The 22,270-nt window shown below is 49.2% G+C and overlaps 7 protein-coding genes and 1 non-coding gene across 8 annotated transcripts; 3 read left to right on the top strand and 5 right to left on the bottom strand.

The window, feature by feature from the left end:
* Positions 1–138: 138 nt before the first annotated feature.
* On the top strand, positions 139–2,655 carry HD556DRAFT_1226322 (uncharacterized protein; the record flags this gene model as incomplete). Its single annotated transcript, XM_041297073.1, has 1 exon — positions 139–2,655. One exon carries the CDS (start codon positions 139–141, stop codon positions 2,653–2,655), a length of 2,517 nt encoding a protein of 838 aa, XP_041166408.1.
* Positions 2,656–2,953: 298 nt separating this feature from the next.
* On the top strand, positions 2,954–4,751 carry HD556DRAFT_1225918 (uncharacterized protein; the record flags this gene model as incomplete). Its single annotated transcript, XM_041297043.1, has 6 exons — positions 2,954–3,001; positions 3,123–3,173; positions 3,228–3,287; positions 3,340–3,774; positions 3,828–3,991; positions 4,055–4,751. 6 exons carry the CDS (start codon positions 2,954–2,956, stop codon positions 4,749–4,751), a joined length of 1,455 nt encoding a protein of 484 aa, XP_041166407.1.
* A 209-nt stretch (positions 4,752–4,960) lies between these two features.
* On the top strand, positions 4,961–5,919 carry HD556DRAFT_479871 (uncharacterized protein). The gene is made up of 2 exons (XM_041310726.1): positions 4,961–5,217; positions 5,271–5,919. Exons 1-2 carry the CDS (start codon positions 4,992–4,994, stop codon positions 5,795–5,797), a joined length of 753 nt encoding a protein of 250 aa, XP_041166406.1. The 5' UTR covers positions 4,961–4,991; the 3' UTR covers positions 5,798–5,919.
* HD556DRAFT_481139 (uncharacterized protein) lies at positions 5,661–8,443 on the bottom strand. The gene is made up of 8 exons (XM_041310731.1): positions 8,054–8,443; positions 7,755–7,998; positions 7,632–7,694; positions 7,188–7,570; positions 6,754–7,128; positions 6,640–6,704; positions 6,457–6,583; positions 5,661–6,406 (listed from the first exon to the last, which is right to left on the bottom strand). The coding sequence occupies exons 1-8, from the start codon at positions 8,111–8,113 to the stop codon at positions 6,041–6,043; spliced, it is 1,683 nt and encodes a 560-aa protein (XP_041166405.1). The 5' UTR covers positions 8,114–8,443; the 3' UTR covers positions 5,661–6,040.
* Positions 8,444–10,080: 1,637 nt separating this feature from the next.
* HD556DRAFT_1303362 (uncharacterized protein) lies at positions 10,081–11,405 on the bottom strand (the record flags this gene model as incomplete). Its single annotated transcript, XM_041299592.1, has 6 exons — positions 10,081–10,245; positions 10,337–10,474; positions 10,530–10,550; positions 10,736–10,959; positions 11,031–11,135; positions 11,297–11,405. The coding sequence occupies 6 exons, from the start codon at positions 11,403–11,405 to the stop codon at positions 10,081–10,083; spliced, it is 762 nt and encodes a 253-aa protein (XP_041166404.1).
* A 1,523-nt stretch (positions 11,406–12,928) lies between these two features.
* HD556DRAFT_1326314 (uncharacterized protein) lies at positions 12,929–14,817 on the bottom strand. Its single transcript, XM_041301543.1, has 3 exons — positions 14,582–14,817; positions 13,818–14,504; positions 12,929–13,756 (listed from the first exon to the last, which is right to left on the bottom strand). Exons 1-3 carry the CDS (start codon positions 14,693–14,695, stop codon positions 12,980–12,982), a joined length of 1,578 nt encoding a protein of 525 aa, XP_041166403.1. The 5' UTR covers positions 14,696–14,817; the 3' UTR covers positions 12,929–12,979.
* A 353-nt stretch (positions 14,818–15,170) lies between these two features.
* On the bottom strand, positions 15,171–15,255 carry HD556DRAFT_t15. Its single transcript has one exon. It is a non-coding gene; the product is annotated as a tRNA-Tyr (tRNA).
* Positions 15,247–21,697, bottom strand: HD556DRAFT_481114 (uncharacterized protein). The gene is made up of 11 exons (XM_041310730.1): positions 21,556–21,697; positions 21,372–21,437; positions 21,166–21,318; positions 20,933–21,110; positions 20,606–20,875; positions 19,740–20,551; positions 17,361–19,340; positions 17,039–17,311; positions 16,571–16,987; positions 16,353–16,517; positions 15,247–16,304 (listed from the first exon to the last, which is right to left on the bottom strand). Exons 3-11 carry the CDS (start codon positions 21,205–21,207, stop codon positions 15,402–15,404), a joined length of 5,040 nt encoding a protein of 1,679 aa, XP_041166402.1. The 5' UTR covers positions 21,208–21,318; positions 21,372–21,437; positions 21,556–21,697; the 3' UTR covers positions 15,247–15,401.
* Between the last annotated feature and the right edge of the window lie 573 nt (positions 21,698–22,270).

The following is a 22,270-nucleotide window of genomic DNA, read 5'->3' as shown; positions in this document are numbered from 1 at the left end:
CCCCGCCGACAGTCAGCCGGGTTCCAAATCGCTAGCAGGATTCACTTCAACTATTCCTGTGAGTTTAGAGTCCATTTTCTTCGACGAATGGAGCTCACGAGGTTCTAGATAAAGGGAAAAGGTCGCGGAAATAAAGCAATGTTGACGTCTCCCCCGTCTGCCTTTCGTCCAAATCCCACTGACAGCGACCATGTGCGAAGTAGCGTTCGTGACTCCCTGCTAACGCAACAATCATCTACATCATCTTCACTTTATCCTCTTACTACCTCAATCGGGACCGAGTCACCTCCTTCTCCCCTCTCACCGACAACACATGACCATGGCGTTGTTATTCCAGTTCTCGACATCGACGAACCAATGAGGGTGCAGGAATTCAATGCAGACGACGTCTCATATCGTCTTCAGTTGCTTGTGAAGAACAACTATTTCCTTCCTCCCGCACACTTAAAACCACGTCCAGCCGATTTTGCACCGTGTACAAACACATCCAAAAAAGCAACCACTCCTGCATTTCTGGATTATTTCCGAGTTGGAAAATCCAAATCTAAACCCGCCAGCCCAGACTCCTTCGATGGATCTCCGATGTTGAGAGTGACATCAGATTCTACGACCGTGTCTGGTTACAACCCACGTGGAGTACCTCAAACGTTCCGATCCCCGAAGAATGTCCAGCACCTTGCACGTGTGGTTGTTGTCCGTGAGCAAATGGATGATCTTGTCGCTGCTGCAAAGCAAGCGGAGATAGACTTGAAGGGTCGAGACGTTCCTCCGGACCGCGATAGGGGTATGCGAAAACCCAAGGTTGATGTGTTTGATGGGATCATTGATCCCACGGAAGCAGTTGACGTGCCTCCCCCGTCAGCCAACTACACTTTAGCCTTGCAAGCTTCGGCACTTCATGGACTGGGAATTGAAGACTCTGTGGGCGCAGCCGTGTTAGCCGAGCGCTTGCCTCCCGCAGGTAGTCCTGGACATTCCATTAGTCTTGATCCACGAGAGGATGCGTGGAGAAAGGCTTTGCTTCATCAAGCTGTTGGACACTCACTCAACAATTCAACAGTAACGTCTGTTGTGTCATTGTCCACGGCTCCGTCTACCCCGACGAGGTCACCGCACCATCTACGCTCGTCAGAGTCGCTATATCAGCGCGCTCTCATAAACCCGCGGAAAATGCTAGACAAGAAAATTCTTGAGAATCCGATAGTTGATCACCTTGAAGAGCCTGAGCCACCAACACACACCGTAGGCGCACCTTCTGATAGAGATCTTGTTGCGCGTCTTCCAGCTCGGGAAAATGTGCGGTTATCCAGCTATACTCCTCTCCGAGCAGAGACCCCGGTCCATCAAACCCCTCTTGCGCCGCCTCCTCGCCGACAACTTGGAGACACTCAGTACTCTCATTCACAATCTCATCTTCCAGCAGGTTCTACAGAGCTGCGCCGAACACTTCGCAAATCCTGTTCTTCGCCCATGCTCTCCGATTTCTATGAATCACGGAGAACATCCATGATGAGTCCGCCACTGCTGCCATCATTAAGTATATCTCCTCCGCCCTCGCATCGGATGAGCAGGATGACCGCACTGACTGGTTTCTCTCGGTTTACGGATGATTCGACCGCCTTCGATGACATTCGGTCTCGTCCTTCCTTGGCAATCTCAGTGCCAGCAACCGACGGTGGGCGTCGGCCATCGTTTTCAGAGTACTCTCAACCGTCTCCAACTGCGTCCGCCTTTAGGGATAGATGGTCAAATGGCTATTATTCCCAAAACTTCCAGTCACTTCCCATCGACCCTTTGTCACACTCACGAGATTCCTCAATGTCGCCGCCTGCCTCAATTCTTCCTCGTTTCTCTACCATGTCCCCACCACCTAGACCTTCTTCATCGATAGTAGGCATTGCTCTGTCACCTCCGCCGCATCGTTCTGGGAACAATACCAACCAGCCCAGACCTTCACGACTCCATGAAGCATTGTCGCTCAATAATTCGTCCTCTAGCCAAGGCACTTTTCACTCTTTTAAATCATTTTCTCCCATGCCCAGCAACAGTGGTACCCAAAGTCATTTGCCTCTGCCGCTTGAAATCAATGTCTCTATTGACAGCTTTGCGTCTGGCATTCACTCTGCGCCACCTCCCTCATCGCCAGCCACCTTCTTTGACCACATCCAGAACCATCCGAATGCTATGGACGACTTGGACGATTCTGAGGATAGTAGAAGTGACATGGACCAAGATATGACTGTGTACCGAGATCCTGAAAACTCTCCCCATCCATCACTTATGCATTCAAGCAATCGCTCTAGTCCCAATATTGCTAGGAATGAGCTGCATTCTCAAGGAAGCCCAACCGAGCGGCACAAGCCTGTCGGCAACATCCTGCAAAAAACTCCATACTTTACAGATGTCAAGGCGTCGCCAAACTCTCTCACCCATCTCACGCTTACGCAGCATTCACAAGAACATCTCACAGTCGACACCTCGGCACCGCAGCAGCCGGACACATCTGGATCCGAGAATGTGCGTCGCTGGCAGAAGGAGCAACAAGCACTGGCCGAGTCATCGAAGAGATTGGATGGGATGCTGATACAACATATGGAGGCTGAGAAGGATACGTTGAGGAGAATTGCGCAGACTGCGAAAGTACCCAAACCTTGAATTATTCTAGGAATTTTTTTGCTATCCTATTTACCTACACCCCTTGTTTTCTTGCTGCTTTTTCGTTGCTTGTATTGTACATGAGTACTTCCGATATCTGTCGTCTATTTTCCTACCCAGAAGGATCTGATGGAATGCATATGAGCACAACGGATCAATTTAGTCATTGCCACGAAGTTAAGCTCGGTGTCAATAGGTCACACAGCACATGCGCAGAGGGTCAGCGTTCTGACTCCGCTCCTTTCAATAGAGCTCGCTTACGACTGCAACGTTGTTCACGACTGGCAGCATTAACGATATGGAGAAGACGAGCGAACACCAGAAACTCTCATACTCGTGGCACCAGGTGAGCCATGAAACTCTGATAATTGACACTTCATTTGACTCAACGGGCCTAGTCGCATGATCAGGTGAAGCCAATAGGGTAAGGGTTTGTTTCATAGTCCTAACGCTTGGGCGAATTGCAGGCTACAGTTTTGCTTCTTGTCCCATATGAAACCTCAAGAGAAGACGTTGTTGTCAGTAATGTTACTTTACTCTATCCGCCACGTATAATCTCATGTTCATGGTAGGTTGTTATTGAACGCAACTATCTACTCGCTGGGGTTAAAGGCCAACAGCCCATCGTAAAAGTAAGCCTCGCATCAAAAAGACATATTTGTAATCCTCAATCTTTAATCCTAGGGTTGTCTTTACAGCCACGTCGACGTGGCGAACTCGGCGTGGCAACTCGAACCCCGCAACTCGCGTCTTTCCGCTCGGGAGCGTACCACGTCGACCCTATCGACAACGTCCACCCAATCTTCTTTCGCCTTCGTATCCGACCCCGAAATTTCAAGCAGTTTCGCAGCTTCTCTGGAAAGTGGTCAAGTGTCTGATGCAGAGGAGATTGTAGCTCCTTCACCCGCGTTATCATCGCCTATCTCCTCGTCTGACGAACACACCAGCAGTGCAAGTCAACGTCACTCTATCCCTGTTACTTCTAGTCCCGCATCGCCTTCGTTACCCGTACATGCCCTATCTTCATTCTCCTCCTTGGAGTCACTACACTCCAATTCAGGAAGACTTGTCACGCTGCACCTTGAGAAGGAACAGTCGATCATTTGGCCGTCGTTGATCGTGAGCTTCTGCTATCAGGGTCTTATCCATGCTTGAGCTCACCTGTTACACAGCAAGGACCAATTCCCCAGGAAATTTCGCCATGCGCTCCTGTCCCTATGCTATATGATTCCAGTTTGGAGTACAAATATAACATGGACCCCACAAGTCTTGTCCTATACGCTATAGAGCTTTACGACATCAGGAAAGATAAAGAAGAAGCATTTGAGTGCTTTGTGTATGTGACGCCAGTGCTGAAAACTCGTTTCATCTGTGACTGACTTCCTGTCTGACTATCCAGACGAGCGTGGCACCATGGCCACCTTCCCTCTGCTACAATGAAATTGGTGACTCACTATCTACCTATCCAAACATCATTGGACCATCTTGATGCATCTGAAGAAGGCCAACGTGGAACCGTCTCATATTGTGTTCAGTCCATTGGCGGCCCGGCGGGCCTGGCCAAGCTCTTCTTGGAGGCTGGTCTTCTTCATCTCGAAGGAGCAGCTTCTGTTTTCCTGTCAGCATCTTATTCCACGCTGTCGTCCATTAGGATGCCGCCACAGCCACAGCCTGGAGAAGGCGGCACAGAAGCTTGGAAGCGTGATAGGGAAGCTGCAGGTCGATACTTTGAGCGTGCTCGCACTCTGCAGCCCGATCTTGACATTCCTGTCCTTCCTGATGAAGGCATTGACCGGCATGACCTTGGAAGTACCCATGAACTTGAGATGCCATCTATAGAGATTCATCCTTCTGCCTCGGAGAGTGTCTATTCTGGAGAGGATTCACTTTACTCAGAACAAGAGATCATCCCGCGTCGAAGAAGACAGAAGAAAGAAGAGCTGATCTTCATGGACGAGGTCAAAGGCAAAGATGACATCGATAGCGCGTGGTACCTGTATGTTCCCAGCCTGGTGGGTGCGGGCACAGCATTGCTGGTCGTGGGCGTTATAGGCGCACTTAGCCTTTCGTCATGGAGAAGAAATCAAGGATCTTGACGTTGTCTCTTCTTTCGACTCGCCGTTCTCAGTGCTCAGAACTTTATCTGTTTTGATGTATGTGTAGACTTTAGCCATCGTTCTAGTTTTCCTATTGCTCGAGTTATTGCTTCTTGTATTAATGGTATATTTCCCTGGCTATTATCGATGTGTCTTTTGTGGAAATGACTCGATGCGGCTCTGGGAGTCCATGAATGTAATTGGTTAAAGTCATTGTTCTCGATCAGGACCATCATCATCATGCAACCTACTCCTTGGTCCAAAGCTGCAGGCTCTCTGCCTTCTGACCGTCTACCACGTCCTGCGCAACGCCCACAACATGTCTCCCAAAAACAAAGCAAAGGTAAAGGTAAAAACCAAGAACCTTCCAAAAGCAAGGCGATCCGTAAGCTCGAATCTCTTGCCGAGGGCGTTCGCAAGTCGTCCGGCAGAGAGAAGGATCCGAAGGGCGGATGTTTCTGCCAAGGCGAGGGCTCTTCAACTGATCTGAGCTTATAACGCTGAAATTGATAAGTCCAGCAAGAGAGCATGACCTTTCCCCATACACCGCCATATGCCGCAGTTGCGGATTAATCCTATGTGCTATCAACTTGCCCTACTACGCATGCCCGCACTGTTCTGCAGTGCTCCTCTCAGACATTCTGCGTTCCTCGCTGTCTGCCCGATTTGATGAGGAGATATCCAAGCAAGTAGCAAAAGAGGAAGAGGGGAGGTTGCGAGTCGTCCAGCAAGCACGCGATGCGGAGGGCGCGTTCCCTGTTCTCCCTGGTTCCACACCACCGGTTTTGTCGAGCACGCCTTCTCGTCCCACAGCACAGACGCACAAAGTATTATCTCTGAACTCCAAGACGAAGAAATACACGGTTTCATCATACACGAACACCCCTGTCTCGTCCCGTCCGGCATCTCGTGCTGAGTCTGAGGTTGAAGAGGTTCACAGAGTTGGGGCGCCTCCCCCGGAGGTTGACTTTGTGAAGAGGACACCTGATCGAAATCATCCGTGGAGCAATATGCGTATGGAATTGCTTTATGTTCCCGTGAAATAACAAGCTGGCGGTGCTAAGGAGGTTGCAAGGCCCCTTGTTAACTTACATATAGCAGAGGGTCAATAATAGGTCGAGGTAGCGTAAAATACAGTATACCAGTGCCACTCGGTTATACAGATACAAGATACATACAGCAGATCAAATATCAATAGATAAGCATGGAACCCCATTAAATACCAATATATGTGCAATATCAAAGGCAAAATCGAAAAGAGTACATGGTAATACATTTTATCCTCGAGATCATGGCGGCTCTTCTGATAGTAAGTGTCGGAGTTCCTCCATATCGATTTTGAGCTGATCGAGGGCCAGCTGCTTCGCGGCCAGTTGAGCCCTGGCTACCTCCATTCCCTTTTCAAGTCGCCTGAGCTTGACAGGATGGGGGCTGGAAGGGCGTTGTAGTGGACGAGAGGATGACATAATAGGGGATGAATTTCTTTCAGGTGAGAAAGGGAGCGGAATTAGGAGCGGGTCCTTAGGAGATGATGTTAGACCAGGATCGTTCCATGACAGAATAGCAGTAGGCTGTAAAGGTGTCCCCAGTTCCATGTTTTGTTCTATATCTATACCATCATCCAAATGCTGAACGTCGTGTGCATGATAAAGATTCTGGTAGTTTGGTGAGCTCCAACGTCTCTTGTGCGGACGAAGACACCTACTGGTGACCGCTGATGCAATAACAGCTTGAGAGCGTCAATTTCCTTTAGCAACTCGTGTTCGCGGGACTTGGCAGAACTTCGACTATGCTGAAGTTCTTGTTCCAGATGCGAGACCTGAGAGGTAAGCCTACACCATAGGTAAGGATGAGAGCACAGATGATACAATGATGCTAAGGAACCAACCTCACGCATTCCTCCTCGATAACCAGGATTTGTGGGAAATCGGGAGGTTCCCCTCCATCAGATATCTGCAAATATTATTCAGTGATGTGACGCAATGATTGACGTGTTACGAACTCTGCGTTTCCTTACGGCCACCTCAACCAGTGTCTTCCTCTCCGCTTTAAAGGCATCAAGCTGGGTGGCATATAAGTTAATCTGATCATCCAGCTGCGCAATAGAGTGTTGTGATGCGGAATCAGATGAGCTTATGGGGCTATTGTGAGATAATGGTGGTGTGACTACATGTGAGTCAGCCGGTGGGTTGGATACTGCATGCACTGTCGGTGTGAAATGGGTTTCGTTATCAGTCGTTAGAGGTTTCCTCGGGATGGCTGGTTGGTATGGGCGATCGAGAGAAACAATTCTGGGCGGTGACGAGGGGCTAACAACGGGGGTTGCATCTGCTGAAATGCATGCAGGTGAAGCCGCGGAGCCCCGTGCGCGCTCAAGCTACAGCAAGCGCGAAATCAATGAAACTGTATCAATGGTGTAAAAAATGCAACCCCCACTTTTTGTGCCAAACTCCGTATTTCAATCTCAAGAGATTTATTTCTAGTGTTGCTATCCGCCAATACACGGAGACAGTCTTCATCGGTCATTGGTTTTGGAGGCGGTATTGGGCTTTCGGGAGTTCGAGAACGGTCCAGCGGTGACTTATCTCTCTCTTGATGGTGCCGAATTGATGCTTCTAATACGACCTCGCGTGCGGCGACTTTAGCCTCCAGTTCAGAGATACGGAGGTTGGCTTCTTCCACAACCTTGCAGTGTGCTTTGCGCTCGTGGTCAAGCTCGGTGTGCAGCCTATTAATGACAGAAACGCCGTACTCCAACAAAACCTCAGAATCTCTGCAGCTTGTATCACTGGGTTTGAAATGGTTCTCAGTGAGTTGATCTAGGCGTTATTTTTTGGCATTTAGTCTCGACGCTTGCAAAACGATAATGAATGGACAGACATGGATGTTTCGTTATATCCATGCGACTGCAAGGCCACATGCTCCAATCACTGGACATCTGGACTAAGAATGTCAACAATACATGAGCGGGAGACATTCGTCCGTTTGTAGATTGTTATGCACCTTTCTGAATCAAATCCTCGACGACATTTTTGAGATCATCTCGCTCAACTTCGAGGCACTTCGCAAAGGTTCTCCAACGTTCAATTTCATGGGACAAGTTTACCGTCTCGCGTTCTTTCGCCTCCAAGTCGGTTACATGTTGAGCCTTCAGAGAATCGACGGTGTCGATAGTTTTGAGGAGGCGAGCCTGCGTCTCTGATGTTCGAGCAATATAGGCGTCTACCCGAGCCTCCAGGCAGGTAATCTACATCAATGTATATCAATGATATTTCCCTGATGACTGTGCTATAATCACTGACCTGTTCATCCCTCTTCCGAAGAGCTTCTTTTAAGTCATCTCGCTGATCTTTGTGGCCCATATATACTATACAACAATCGATACATTCAGCCTGCAGCTGTCCAAGTGGTAGATCAAATTTTAATAATAGTTCGAGAAAGCTCAGAGCATCAGGCGTGAGAAATAATTCCCGAGTTTTCAGTTTACATGGAGTAACGCCAGATGACGGTCCTGGAATTCATCTGTCCGAGTGGGTGGCCCCAGGGTTGAAGTAAGTTATATTGAAGGAGATGGAAAATAAGAAGCATGGCCCTCAGCATTTTGTCAGTGTAGGCTTGTACGTGATTGGACATTAACGGTGCAAACTGCTAACATGGTTTGTCATTCGCGGTAGAAATACTCAGATCATCTTGCTGCGGCTCGTTCCAGCTTCTTTCTCTTCTTTCATCCCGGGATCCTTGTTGGTGTACTTTGTGGAGGGCAACTCCGCACCATGCTGGTAGTTGTCTGGCAAATTCTCCAAAAGAACAATAGCATCGACGTGCTCTTGGCACTTGCGCAACGGCGATGAGGTTTTCACTGGCAGTGATGTTCCTGTTGTGCGCCTTGCCTTTGTACACATAGGTGCACGTCGTGAAGAATACGAGGACCGGTGCTGATTTTCAGCTAAGGACAAACTGCAAAATCATATTCTGAACTGACAAGAATATTGTTATCAACATAGATAGCGCGAATCGCTGACATGCCACAAAGTGCACACTTCACAGCAACGAGACGAGAACTTAGGACATCACCATTGTCAGTGAGCCACAACGATGACACAACAAACTCGGAGTGGGACAGACAAATGAGAAATGCAACAATTGCTCCTCAAAAAATGTTGAATTGGAACACATTTGCGACCACAGACGCCATGAAAGACAAATGTTTGACCTCCTCGAGGACAAATGTGACGATGAGTAGAGAAGACACCGTGGTCAACGAAGAAAGACAATGGACGCACTGACAAATCCTTTAGCCAAATATTATTCCGATTCAAAAACAAGAACGAATCTTAGATCAACTTAAAAAATGGAACATCCTCACGGGGCCGGGGGCATACACCTCACCACGAGAAAAAACCAATCATCAAAAGAAAGCCCTCCTAATGGCACTAGGAGTCGGGCTACCGAACATCTTCACGAGAGCACTGCCATGCCGCGTTCCCGGTCTCATTTTTATGTGCTTAATCACTCGTTCTGGTAAGTCATCATCCCGTTGCCAAAGTCAGAGAAGACATGTACTAATAGTGGCGCCACTAGTGGGCCACGGAAGTTTGACTAGTCTAAATGGGTTCCGACCTCGACCTTAATACAAATTTTTCGCATTACTATCACATAGCATGAGGACCAGGGACTCTCCACCGTGGCCTTGTCATTGGTGATGATCGTTACTGCTTTGTTTCCTCTTGCTCTACTTATACGAGAGCAGGATTGCAAACTTCGGTTCTCCGCAGTGTTCTGCCGGTCAATGAACGTTTATTAGAGTTAGCGTACGTTCAGCGATGAACTTTCCCATGGATGCAAGTGAACTGAACCCGTTCAGTGCCAGAAGTCCGGTCTGGATATTATATAATCACTTATGATTGGACGATGAAGAAAGAGTGAACAAACATCAAAAGACGTTGTAACATATTCCCTTCTACATATCATCTGCTACGACATATTTGCGATTGGTATTCTCGGTACAGTACACGATGTACATTGTATGGTACACGAAATCCGTAATAAATCTATTCAGCGAGGACATCATCAACTTGAGGAAACTCCGGATCTTTGATTCCTTCCACATCTAAGTCGAGAAGCTCGTACAACTCGAGCTCGGCATCTAAACCTCTAATGGCCGTTTTGTAGAAAGATCACAGCCATTCCTCAGCGCGAGAATAATCAAGCAATTCACTGATGGCAATGGGAGTGAATGAATCAGTAGTGGGCACTGAGTGCATCATTTCTGTGGCGGAAAAAACTTCCTCTTCATCAACAGCTCGGATGAGGTCTCATGCGAGCTCGCTTATCCCTTGCCTCTCGAAGCTGCGCTGCTCTCATTCGCCGCTTCCTGCCAATGGAGCATCCAAGTCATCCACTGTTTCAGTGGACTCTGCTTTCTCATCACAGTACCGGCACTTAATACAAGTGCCTGCAATTGCAGCTTCATCTCTCGGTGCATCTCGCTGACCTGCGTGGATTTGCTGTTCATCCAATGCATGCTCGTTAGCCATGCGCTGCTAGTAGAGCCTCGCACATATCACTTTTGCCTTTCCGCTGACCATTGAAGCACTTTCTTTAGCAGCATAACCTGGATGTTCGACAAAGTGATCCCACCACCATCCTCGGTTTGATTTCTTGCCGGTCTTCGCCATCGAGTCGGTTTCGGTGTGTCCAATGTTGAGAGTAGTGGCTGCGGCCTGCAGGTTCTTGAAGTGTGCCCCCCAGCCGAACAGGCCTAAACCGCATGCTTACAATCAGACTGCGTGAAGATATCTAATCGATAACCATTGATATAGTATCAACCAAGTATGGTATAGTCTAATGAGGTAGGACCACAGAACCGCTCAAAGTCATGTTCAGGTGAACGACAGTAAACTTCACCGAATTTCCCACGAATCGCAGTCAATGACTGTGACCTTGGTTCACTGACCGGCAGAACACTGGTTCTCCGCACTGACTCGGAGATTACCGTGTGATTTCCCGTCTTCTGAGTCGCGGATCGCCATCAACTCTTCCCGGAGATTTATGTAAGTATCCGATGAGTCTTCACGGGATGATATGATGCGCGCGCGCGCGCGCGATTTGCGACGACCTGAATGGCCCGGGGTTCTCAGTAGAACTTCTCCGACTCGGAGCACGGGAAACCAACTAACGGCAACATGCTGTATAGTACCGACCAGTGCTACATGTTCGATATCTTATAAGTAGTGACCTGAAGTGAGGTCGACTCATTCAATAAATCAGTATGAATACCTTTCAAGAGACTCCGAGTCAAGCTGACGCCTTCTTGAGGTTGGGTGTAAGTGCGATTCCTACTTATGGCGTGTCCTGTATCATTGATGTTGTCGTCCCAGTACCCTTATGGTACGGTTGTGGTCTATGATCGCTTTTCTTTGATTCAGTTTGCTTATCTTCACGGTAGTTGCACTAACAGCGCTGTGGGTGAGTGTAAAAATTACCACAATCTTTCAACGATGGCTCATGTCTTCACTCGAACATTCAGCTGTATGACTACGTACTATGCATACCCGACGCGGCAAGTAGAAATTTCCTGAGCGTCTCAGGGTATACTGATCTGTAGTCGATACAGATCGAGTGTATCGTCGACTCTCGATGGGGACTCGCCATGTTTTTCTATCTAGCTTGCAGTCACTTGCCCTTTGTATACGTGTCGCTGAATATGCTCGGTGAGTGTCCGGCACAGTTCACGATTTCCCTCCCTCATCATACGACTTTCAGCGCTTTTTCGGCCTGATGCCCCATATCCTGTAGGTGCAAATTAAAGCTTTGCAGATGTTCAAAATTAACCCATCCCGATCAAAGGTTTGCTGGTCTTATGAAGTCGCCGATGACTGTGAGTCTGGTAAAGCTTTCCCAAGGCATGTACTGACTCTGCGCCATAACTCATAAGATTTAGGGGTACTACTGATGTTATTTGCTGAGTGTGCAAGCAATTGGATTACCTAGCAATGATTCTGCGCTCTGACATTATTGCACTGGTTCAGGTATATTCGTACTCAGGGCATTTGCGGTATGGGAACGGGTGAGGTGGTTCGCCATATTGCTATTTGTTAGCATCGTCGTGAGTCCAATATTTGGAGGTTACGACTAACTCTAGATAGCAATGTCTAAATCATCTTGTGCAGGCCTATTTAGTACCAATTTTCATTTCCATCAGGGAACTTTGGTCAGCCTCTGGTGCGTATAACTTCAAGTTAGACCCTGTGTTTGTTTAGTTTCTAACCTCTTAAATACAGGGGAATGCTGGATTCCTGGCACTTTCGGACATCTGCATACGAATAAGAACGTGTATGTAATTTACAGCTTACTGACTGTTGCTGAGCTAGGTTCGTATTGGGAGCTGCTGCTAACACGAGCTTGAACTCACCGCATGCACATAATTTCAGAAGTATTCTTTCTTCTGCTCTATCGCGCTGTCAAGGGTCATGGTGGTTGGAAAACCGACAACCGTTTCATGCGTGGTCTCTTGCGACAAAATTTAATGTATTTCAGCTACAGCTTTGGTTGGTTCTCGCATATCACCTAACACCTTTCGCATACTTATTTACTAAACGCTACAGCTTTGACTCTCGGTGTCATTCTCACAACATTCTTTTTTCCGGTAAGTCAATGTGTACATGTGAAGCCACTCCATTGACGCAAGGCGTAGCTTCCATTTGCACACGTGTTGGCAGAGTTTGTCTGCTCTCGATTCTGAGGCGATGGTTCAATACTTAATCACCGACAGATACCAAATCGTTCTGCAATCCATCATAGTCACGCGAATGCACAGGGACTTCCGAAGGTCGGATCGTGCTTCTTGTGGCACCCAAACAGATCTGAATTCTGTAACAACGTGGATGGCAAGAGTTCCAAATACCATATAACGGTGCGCTTCCTCGGCTAAATCATCATGACCATACAGCTGACACTCGTTGATCAAGCCAGTGCTACTTGGAACATGCTGACCCTTCAATTATGCCGCTTCTATTTACTTGTGGAGTTTATCAATAACAAGCGGCGAGCTTCGGTCGTTATTTGTTACTTCTGAAGGGGTGACTGTCGTCCGCTTAACTGTTACGCCAAAAGGCAGTGACTGAAAGAGCATCGCGCAGAGGATTTATATAGATTATGGGAACTCTAGTAAGCCAGTGTACTTACAGTATGTCATATGGCGGAGCAACTACATAGATAACTCTACTCTAAACATCAATGACTTCAAGCTCGTTATATTCTATTGCGTAATGTGTTGAACCTACCACTTCGTGATCAAACTTCAGGATGAGTAAATAAATGCTATCCTTATCGACCCATAAGTCTACCAACTCTGATTCAGCAGAACCGAACTTTCTGTCCAATATGACCTCGACATAAGGCAGGGACGATATCAAGCTCTTCACAGGCCTGCCAGTCCAGTCGTCGAATTCTGGTATTGTAGACGGTTCCTTCACCACTCGTCCCAGACCCCGCCTGTTCGTCACAGCTAGCGGGCTGAAGTCCAAAATGCGTAATGCATACTCCGCGTCACCTGAGGCTGACGTACTGACTTGCAAGACTCGATTCCCGCTAACGTGAACTTTGAATTCACCGAAAATACGAGTATTTGAAGGGCCCCAGCGTTCCCACGGTACTGGCGTTGCTGCTGCTATTCCTTCAAGGTTGAAGAAAATCTTCGTAGAAACGACGAAGGTCCGACTCGCTCCCGTGGTAATGCATAGCAGCTTGTTTTTGGGATCTGAAGTGTACACCGCTTGTTGGGCTTGTAGCTGTGGGGAGCTATCAATATAATCCATCGGAAGGAAGCACTGGATATTCAGATATAGGACGGGCATCAGGAAGCACGCCAGCAATTGTGGCGTCTGGGACATATCCTCGATCGAATAGAGCTTCAAATGTCCGGCAACAACGAGCAACCTATTGTTTCCGAGAAAGCAAAAATCAATCGAGTTTGGTTTGAAATTCGTGCCGCTGAGGACGCTCTAGACGGCAAATCAGCACTCAGCCGTCGAGTCTTTCAAATATTTTCTGGCCATGACTTACATTAGATGTCGCTGAGTGTTGCCAGTCCCAAATATCCAGCTGCCACATCTCCTCGAATGGATACGCAAAGGAGCGCCGCAAAGCAATATGCCTCCTAAATCCCTTGAGCTTGGCACTTTCTGTAACAAAGCATTTGTCCTTGGATGCGGGCAGCACCGACAAAAACAATGTCCGTCCAGCAGCTTGGGGGTGAATGCCATCCTTATCCAGGGCCCCAAGGTCGATGTAGAGTGTCTCGTCGTTCGACTCGAGTGTAGCATCAGTGACGGAATACGCGATGGCGATCAGGTTTTGTGCTGGATCCATGAACACATCGAGGTTGTCTGAGTTTGGAACTGACAATAATGTTCCTGCAGACCAGTTGCGCTTGACTGTCTTTTGTAAGGGCCTTGGCAGTATCGGAATGATCGCGGCCTGGTCCTCTTCTTGATCCCACAAGTAGATATGCCTATCCGCGACGACCTTCTCGTCAGAGTACATGTTCTTTGGTAGAGAGACTGTTTCGAAAGAGTAGGGGTCGACTTTGAACCATGCGTGAGCTTTGTCCCTCAAGAGTTGTAGGCGCTTGGAAACAGGGATGCTAACATTGTCCGTAATGGGAATATGGAGCAACCATTGGCCACTGAGTTCGACTATGTACTGAAGCTCGGAAGAGGACATGTACGTCTGGCGAAGGGCCTTAGATACCTGCAAGACGATCATCGTAAGTATGAAAGTCCATATAGGACAACAATAGCATCACCACAATCATAAATTGGGCTCACGGATGTACAACGAAGGATGTCTCGGCCTGAAAGAAAGCTCAAAATGTTGAGCTGTAGTTCTCTAGGAAGAGACAAAAACCCTGCACTAGGTTTCATCTCGTGGCTCATTAACATTCTCTTGACAAGGTAAGATAGGCAATTAGTCTGGACTAGATACGATTGAGAGATTCGAGCACCTGCTTATACCAACCATACACTGAGAGGTCTTTCGAACAGTTGAAGGATTACTAAGCTGAAGGTCATACACTATGTAATATTGTTTCTTGACCGGAGTCCTCTCTGGTTAGGTATTTTGGCCATAACTAGTATGCAGTACATTCTACTGCAAGTGGGGGATTTTCGGCCCAGGACCACCCTGCCCTTTCTGTTGAGGTACCATGAATCGAAGGAACAGTCCCATTGATTTAATCATGATGCGGCAGATAAACGAACAGCTCCCCCATAGACGAAAGATACATACATGTCAGTAATACCGGTTCCAATTCTGTTCCACCATCACGTTTTCCCTTGACGTCGACCTAACGCTGAGCGCGCCATGTTCTTTTAACAACAATGTCTCTAATTTAAAATGGACCTTACTCAAAAATAATCCGACCTGCCTGGCTCGAACAGGCGACCTCAAGATGAATTTATCCCATTACAGTCTCGCGCTCTTCCAACTGAGCTAAGGTCGGTTACGTTTAGGTGACATTCGCCAATCCAAGAGGTTTCAAGTGCAAACAACGCATTAAGGGTGAGGATTAGCCGAAATACAAGAGATCAATATCAAAATCCGCTTGAAAGTAAATATGAATATGCAGTCGTCGCCTGTCGTTAAGAATCATGCATAGTAGAAGGTAAAGTAGAGAACGAGAACGAAAGTGATAAAAACGATGATAAGTTTCAAGAATTCAGATGCATAAGGTGGCGGACTCTGCCTTTCACATGATTGTGCACCAACGAGACTTCTTTTCCTTGTCTTCTTCGACAGCGGAGGGAAGGGCACTGGTTGGAGCAGTGGTTGGGGTATTTTCGACTGAGGACTTATGGACGAATTCTCCAGCTGCAACGTCGAGCGATGTGCGACCCTCTTCAGGAACCTTGGGTGAAGAGGAGAACCATCCACCAGGGAAGAAACGAGAAGAGGTCGTGGACTCCAGTCTGTTGCGGTTGGCTCCGTTGTTGGTGGGAATATCGATGCGGAGGGTGCTGGATTCAGTGACCTCAGCGGCATTAAGCTCATCGACGGCAGACAAGCTTGGCCTGAATGCACGAAGTCAGGAGTAAGGAAGGAAGTGGGGGAAACATGGACTGACTTCTTGTTGGCGAATTTCTGTGGCTCTTCGAGAACAGGGAATGTTTGAAGGGTCTCTCGGGCGAATGGAGTTCCACTGGCCTCAACGTCGTCATATGTCTCGGAGAGCTCTGAAACAGTCATGTCACCCTCTGAGCGCGAGGGAGTCTCTGCCACGACAGGCTCATCTACAGACGCTCGTGTCTCGGTGATGAGGACAGGCGGGATGGGCTCTTCGTCAGTCGCAAGTGCAGGAATGCTAGAGAGTGGACCAGTTAGATATTCTACTTCGTTAAGTTTCTCCACTTCTTCAACAGCATCATTTGGCCCCTGCTTGGTGACAGAATACGAAGGGGTCCACGGCGACTTTGGTCTTTCTCCAACAGGGTCATCGACGGGTGTCAGAAGCCCTGAGTCTGATTTGACCTCAGGAACATCCTCTACACCGACCTACGAATGTTTTAGCAAATGCAAAGCTCGATGCCAATACAATCTTACGGGTAGTTGGGTCTCAATGATAAATGAACCATGGTCAACAAACTCGTCATCCTTAGCAACCGCTTGATCCTCAAGTGCAGATGCTGGTTCAAGCCCAATAACTGAGTAGGACGGCGTCCAGGGAGAACTACTATGCTCTCCTTCAGGGTCGGTAGTACCCAATTGCTGTCGAAAACACTTAGCGTGGCTAATCTTAGCATAAATAAGTAGTAACCTACCGTACTCTCGTCGTCGACGATGAACGATCCCTGCTCAATTTCTTCCTCAAGCACTTCCTCCACAGTAGGTGGCTCGGGTGGAGTCTGTACCGATGGTTCTGCTTGAGCGATGACACCTTGCTCCGAAGCGATATCCTGAGGAATATCCGACTCATCTAGCGTTGCCGAAAGCGTAGCATGTATGTCTGCAACGACTGTGGTAGAACTGATTACTTCGACAGCAATGAGTGCTTCTGTAAAAGGAACAGGTTGCTCTTCAAATGCCTCTGCTGCAACAAACTGGGTAGCACTTGGGGGAAGTTGCTCCAAGTCATCAAGTCCCTCATTAGTGTGAGCCATGTTGCCTTGTACAGTCACCGAGTAAGAAGGCGTCCAAGGTGATTTGGGTTGAGGCTCTTCCGGTTCGCCGAGCGCAACCTATCCTCGAGTTAAGTCAAAGGCAGAGAGGCAATAGGGGTCAAATTATACCTGTTCCTCTGCCAAATGTAAAACCTCAATTTGGGATTGCCCAGGCGCTTCCATATCAGCTGCAATCTCTGGAACAACTGCGGCTACTTCATCAATAATGATCTCGGGTGTTTGTGACTGGGCAGGGGCAACGTCATCATCGCCTTCATAGGCGTCCACACACTCCTCGACGGCAACGCCCGGTCCTTGAGTCATGACACTGTAAGAAGGGCTCCATGGTGACTTGGGACGTTCAATGTCGCTAGCAACGTTGAGAGCTGAGGATGTCACAATCTAAAACATGTCTGAGAAAACGCGGATAGTGACAAAGGATCGTACCCACCTCTTGCTGTTCAGTGACCTCTTTGACTGCGATAGTTTCGGGTTGCTCGACTGCTTCGGTCTCTTCAATCTCGCTAGAAGTCTCTACATGTGCAATCGAAGGCTCCGAGTCATTATCGACTTCAAAATGCCCCCCATTAACAAGAACTTGGGAGGTGACCGCATGCAGCTCCTCTAAGATCTCAGGCTCCTCTGCAGGTTCTGGCGTGAACTCGTCAAGGATAGGAGCTGTAGGGAGAGACTCCTCTACGGAGGGTTGCCCAGGCAAACACACAGGTGCCCCTGCATGTGGCGAATTCTCAAGTTCGTCCTTAGTCTCTTCACTACATGAGGCGTCTTCGGTGCGCTCCGGGGTAGCGTGGACCTCTTCGAGAACAACTTCGACGACGACCAATGCTTCACTTACAGCGGGAGCGGGTTCATCAACAGCCACGGGTAATTCAGTTACGGAAGCGTCAGACCCGACAGTTGACTCCTCGGCGATGATTGCAATTCCCTCAGGAGATGAGGAATCGTCGAGCATTGGGTCCGCGGGAGTGGTGGGAGCTGCTTCAAAAGCTGGAATGGACTCCTCCACTTTCGAGGTAATTTCTTCGGGCGCAACAGCGACTTCTCCTGCTGTTGGCGGTACCTCCATAGTAGAGGCGGTGGTAGGCTGGTCTTCAGGCGTGGAAGGTTCTTCGGTGGATGGACTGTCATCAAGTGTTGGCTCGTCAGCAGCCGAGGACACTTCTGCAATAGGTGGGATCTCGTTCGTGGGAGGGAATTGATCGTTGACAAAGACAGATCCCCCTTCGCTTGCGGGGGTTTCCTCGACGGTGACATGCTGATCATCGGACACCGGCGTATCCTCGACTGCAACTAACTCATGGTCTCTCGTTGGCGCTGCGGCTTCCTCATGCACAACTGGTTCGGGCACATCGACGTCCAGAGACTCGAGAGGTTCCTGGACTGCAAGGACGTCCTCTTCGATCGATGCGACAACTGCCACTTCAGAGATCGTTTCGTCTGACACAATGATAGTGACGGACTCTTCTTCCGGGACGAAAGTTTCTTCTGTGGCTGAAGTTACCTCAAGAGCAGGCCCGTCAGTATCCGAGGGCACTTCTGCAGGGAGGGGTGTCTCGTTTATAGTGGGAGGAATTCTATCATCAACAGAGACAGGTTCCACCGCATCTGCGGGAGTTTCCTCGATTGCCACAGGCTCGTGTTTGCGCCCCGAAATGTCCTCGACCGCGACAGACGTATGCTCTTCTACTATTCCTGATTCAGGCACATCCACTGCTGCGAGCGCAGAATGCTCCTCGACAGCAGGGACATCTTCTTCGACAAGGGGAGCAGATGTTTCTTCAACAGTTGAAGCATCTCCTGCGAGCGAAGTCTCTTCAACTGCTGGAGCGGGTGTTTTAGCGAATGCTTCTTCGGGTGCAACAAGAGGCTCCTCAAAGGATGCGGCAGGTTCTTCAAGCAAGGAAACCTCAACGGTGGGAAGAGGCGCTTCGACGTCGGCTGCATAGACAGAAGGCATGGTCTCTTCCAACAGTGGATCATCGTCAATAGGAGCGGCGAGCTCTTCGACGGTAGGCTCAGCTTCGTCAACAACAGGCTCTTCGACCGGCGGGGATGATTCGATTAGAGCAGCTGATTCAATAGGAGTGACATCCTCAACTAAAGTGATCTCTTCGATTGGTGCATGTTCTTCGACTGCTGCAGCTTCGACCGGGGGAACCTCCCCGACTGGTGCAGGCTCTCCAGTAGCAACATCGACTAGGGCGACCTCTTCAGCAGGTATAGCTTCTTCAACTGCGGTAGTTTCCTCAATCAGTGCAGTCTCTTCAACCGCTGCATGCTCTCCTGTAGCAACGTCGACTGAGACGACCCCCTCAGCAGGTATAGTTTCTTGAACTGCAATGGTGTCCTCAATCAGTACAGTCTCTTCAATCACTGCGGGCTCTCCTGTAGCAATGTCGACTGGGACGACCTCCTCACCGGGTATAGCTTCCTGAACTGCGGTGGCTTCCTCCGCCAGGAGAGCTACTGCGAGCTCCCCAGTAGCAACGTCAATTGGGACAACCTCCTCACCAGGTATAGCTTCTTGAACTGCGGTGGGCTCCTCCACCAGTAGATTCTCTTCAACTGCTGCGGGCTCTTCAGTAGCAACGTTGACTGGGACGACCTCTTCAGCAGGTACAGTTTCTTCAACCGTGGTGGTGTCCTCAACCAGTACAGTCTCTTCAACCACTGCGGGCTCTCCTATAGTGACATCGACGGGGACGACCTCTTCAGCAGGTACAGTTTCTTCAACCGTGGTGGTGTCCTCAACCATTACAGTCTCTTCAACCACTGCGGGCTCTCCTATAGCGACATCGACGGGGACGACCTCTTCAGCAGGTACAGTTTCTTCAACCGCGGTGGTGTCCTCAACCAGTACAGTCTCTTCAACCGCTGCAGGCTCTTCGACCGGGATTTCCTCGACTGTTACAACCTCTTCAGCCGCTGCAACTTCCTCCGCTGGAATTTCCTCGACTGGTGCAGGCTCTCCTATAGGAGTAACAATGTCGTTTGGAATGACCTCCACAGTCTCCTCAACAGAGGACTCTTCTACCTGCACCTCGGACTCAACATCAGTGACGTTCGAAATTGGCTCCTCAAACACGGGAATCTCCTCAGCTAGTATCGTCTGCGTGTCGTCAGTATACGTGAAGTCCACCTCAGGATCCTCGACGAATGACACGTTGGAGCTGGGTGGCTCGACATCAATCTGAACAGTCTCCACTACAATAGACTCGACTGCAGGTTCTGTGAGCTCCGCACCAACTGCTGCAGGCGCTTCCGACTCGACAGCGGCAGGTTCACGTCCTGCTGCTGCTACAGGATCCGTCTCAGCGGTAGCAATGGGCTCGGGGCCAGGGATTGTGACTGGTTCTGAGTCAACAGTAATGGAGTCGTGTGTATCAACAGACTCTGCCTCTGCAGCAACAACAAATTCGACAGGAACCTCGGACACCGTAGTTGGGGCGATGGCAGCTTCCTCTGATTCAGTTGACGGGACATCTGGCCCTGTCGCAGCCTCAGCTGGAGCCGAAATGACCTCGGGAACAAACACTTCCACTTCCGGTTCGGTGGGAGCAGCTGGCTCGTCCTCAGCATCAACAGCACCATGTGGCGACTCGTTATCACCCTCCTTTTCCGCTGCGATACATACATCAACCTCTGCAGCAAATTCCTCCGCCTCTGTACCCGCACCTGATATCTCGGCTGGCACAATAGTGACTACTGCTTCCGACGCCGGCACAGTTTCTTCAGTCAGATCCGATTCGCCAACTTCTGTGACGGGCTCCGCAGTTGCTGCAGTATCTTCAACCGGTTCCATTTCGGTAGCTTTTGGGGTGGGCTCCAAAATTGCCGCGGGCTCCGAGCCAGGCTCACAGGCCGAACCCTCCTCTACGACGACCTCGCGCAATATTGGTTGAATTGGTGCAGCTTGGAGCGTCACTGGCGTGATGTCTGACTCGGCTGTGGAAGATTGTGTTTCAACCAGCGCAGATGCTTGTTCGTCCGATATGATTTCACCTTCAGGAGCGGCCTCTGCTACCGAATCGATGGACGCTATAACCACGGTCTCGGTGACCGCAGGTTCTTCTCGGACGGACGGAGCCTCCACTTGCGTTATGCTTTCTTCCGCATCAATCAGGTCACATGCATCTGTTACGATAGCTGGTTCAGGTTCTGCGGCCATGGTAGATATTTCCTGCAATGTCGTCAAGATGAGGGAGAAACGTCGCATTGAAAGCACCACAACTCACCTCTGCTTCAACAGCAGGGGGGACAACAACCTCTTCCAACATATCAGCAGTTGGGTTTATTCCGGTACTTGAATTGGAAATGGGCGTCTCGTCCTGACAGGAAGGCTCTGCAGTAGTAGTGCTCCCGACGCCGTTTATGGAAGTTGTAACAAAGTCTGATAGGGACGTGTCAGGTCTGGTACTAGCAGCGATAGGAGGCTCTCCATAATCTAAAGAGGCTTTAGAAGCTTCCACAACGATTGTGGCAACATCGACAAAGGGTATTTCCGTGCCTGCGTCGTCAGTGATTGGTAATTCTAATTCATCCTGAAGGCTGATTGTTAGAGAGTGGACGCGTCAAAAACATGTCTGCGCATGTGCACACCTTAGGTATCTCTGAAATAACCGTACCGGAAATCTCAATCGCGTCCTCTTGGACGAGCTCTGCAAGACTTGCAGGCTTGTCGCACGGGACGATTGTGAGATTTGTAAGCTGCTCGGACTCTTCTACAAAAAGAGACTTGTGGTGGCCGTTGGTGAGAGGCTCGGAGTCATGGATAAGGATGGTGTTCTCCTTATCAAAGTCACTGGCATGCAGGGCAGGTGCCTCTGGTCCCATATCATCAACCAACTTGCCCTGGATACAATTCAGTCACACAAGAGCTACAACACGACAAAGAGTGGCACACACGACATTGAGAACCTCAACAGACGTTTCCGCCGCGAGGGTGTCGTCAGAGGAGGCCGTCACCAAGCTATCGTCAGTCTTGTCACCGGCTCCGGAAACATCTTCGGCACCTAGTGTAGGCTCTTGCACACAATAGAAAGCAGCCTCGACGACCTCCCCGTCAGTCACTGATTGGCTAGGCTCGAAAGAATTTGCACCGTCGTGCAGCTGGTGGCCATTAGATATCGGGTCGTCAGCGACGAAAGCGTTGTCGGCCACAGTAGACATCTTCTCGAATAATGATAGTAGGGAATGTGCTATGAGAAGTGAGAGAGATAGAGAGATTGCAAAGTTCGTTCCTCTGAACGAACCGACCAGTCGCAGCTGCAAAAAAATGCAAGCGACGTGCGCAAAGAAGCCGCTCAACAGAAATTCGCTTGAAAGTCTACGCGACTGGTC

This window comes from Suillus plorans (genome assembly GCF_016647745.1).
Source record: "Suillus plorans strain S12 chromosome Unknown HD556scaffold_3, whole genome shotgun sequence".
NCBI lineage: Eukaryota > Fungi > Basidiomycota > Agaricomycetes > Boletales > Suillaceae > Suillus > Suillus plorans.
Note: the sequence above shows the minus strand (reverse complement) of the source record. Positions and strands in the feature narration are given on the sequence as shown.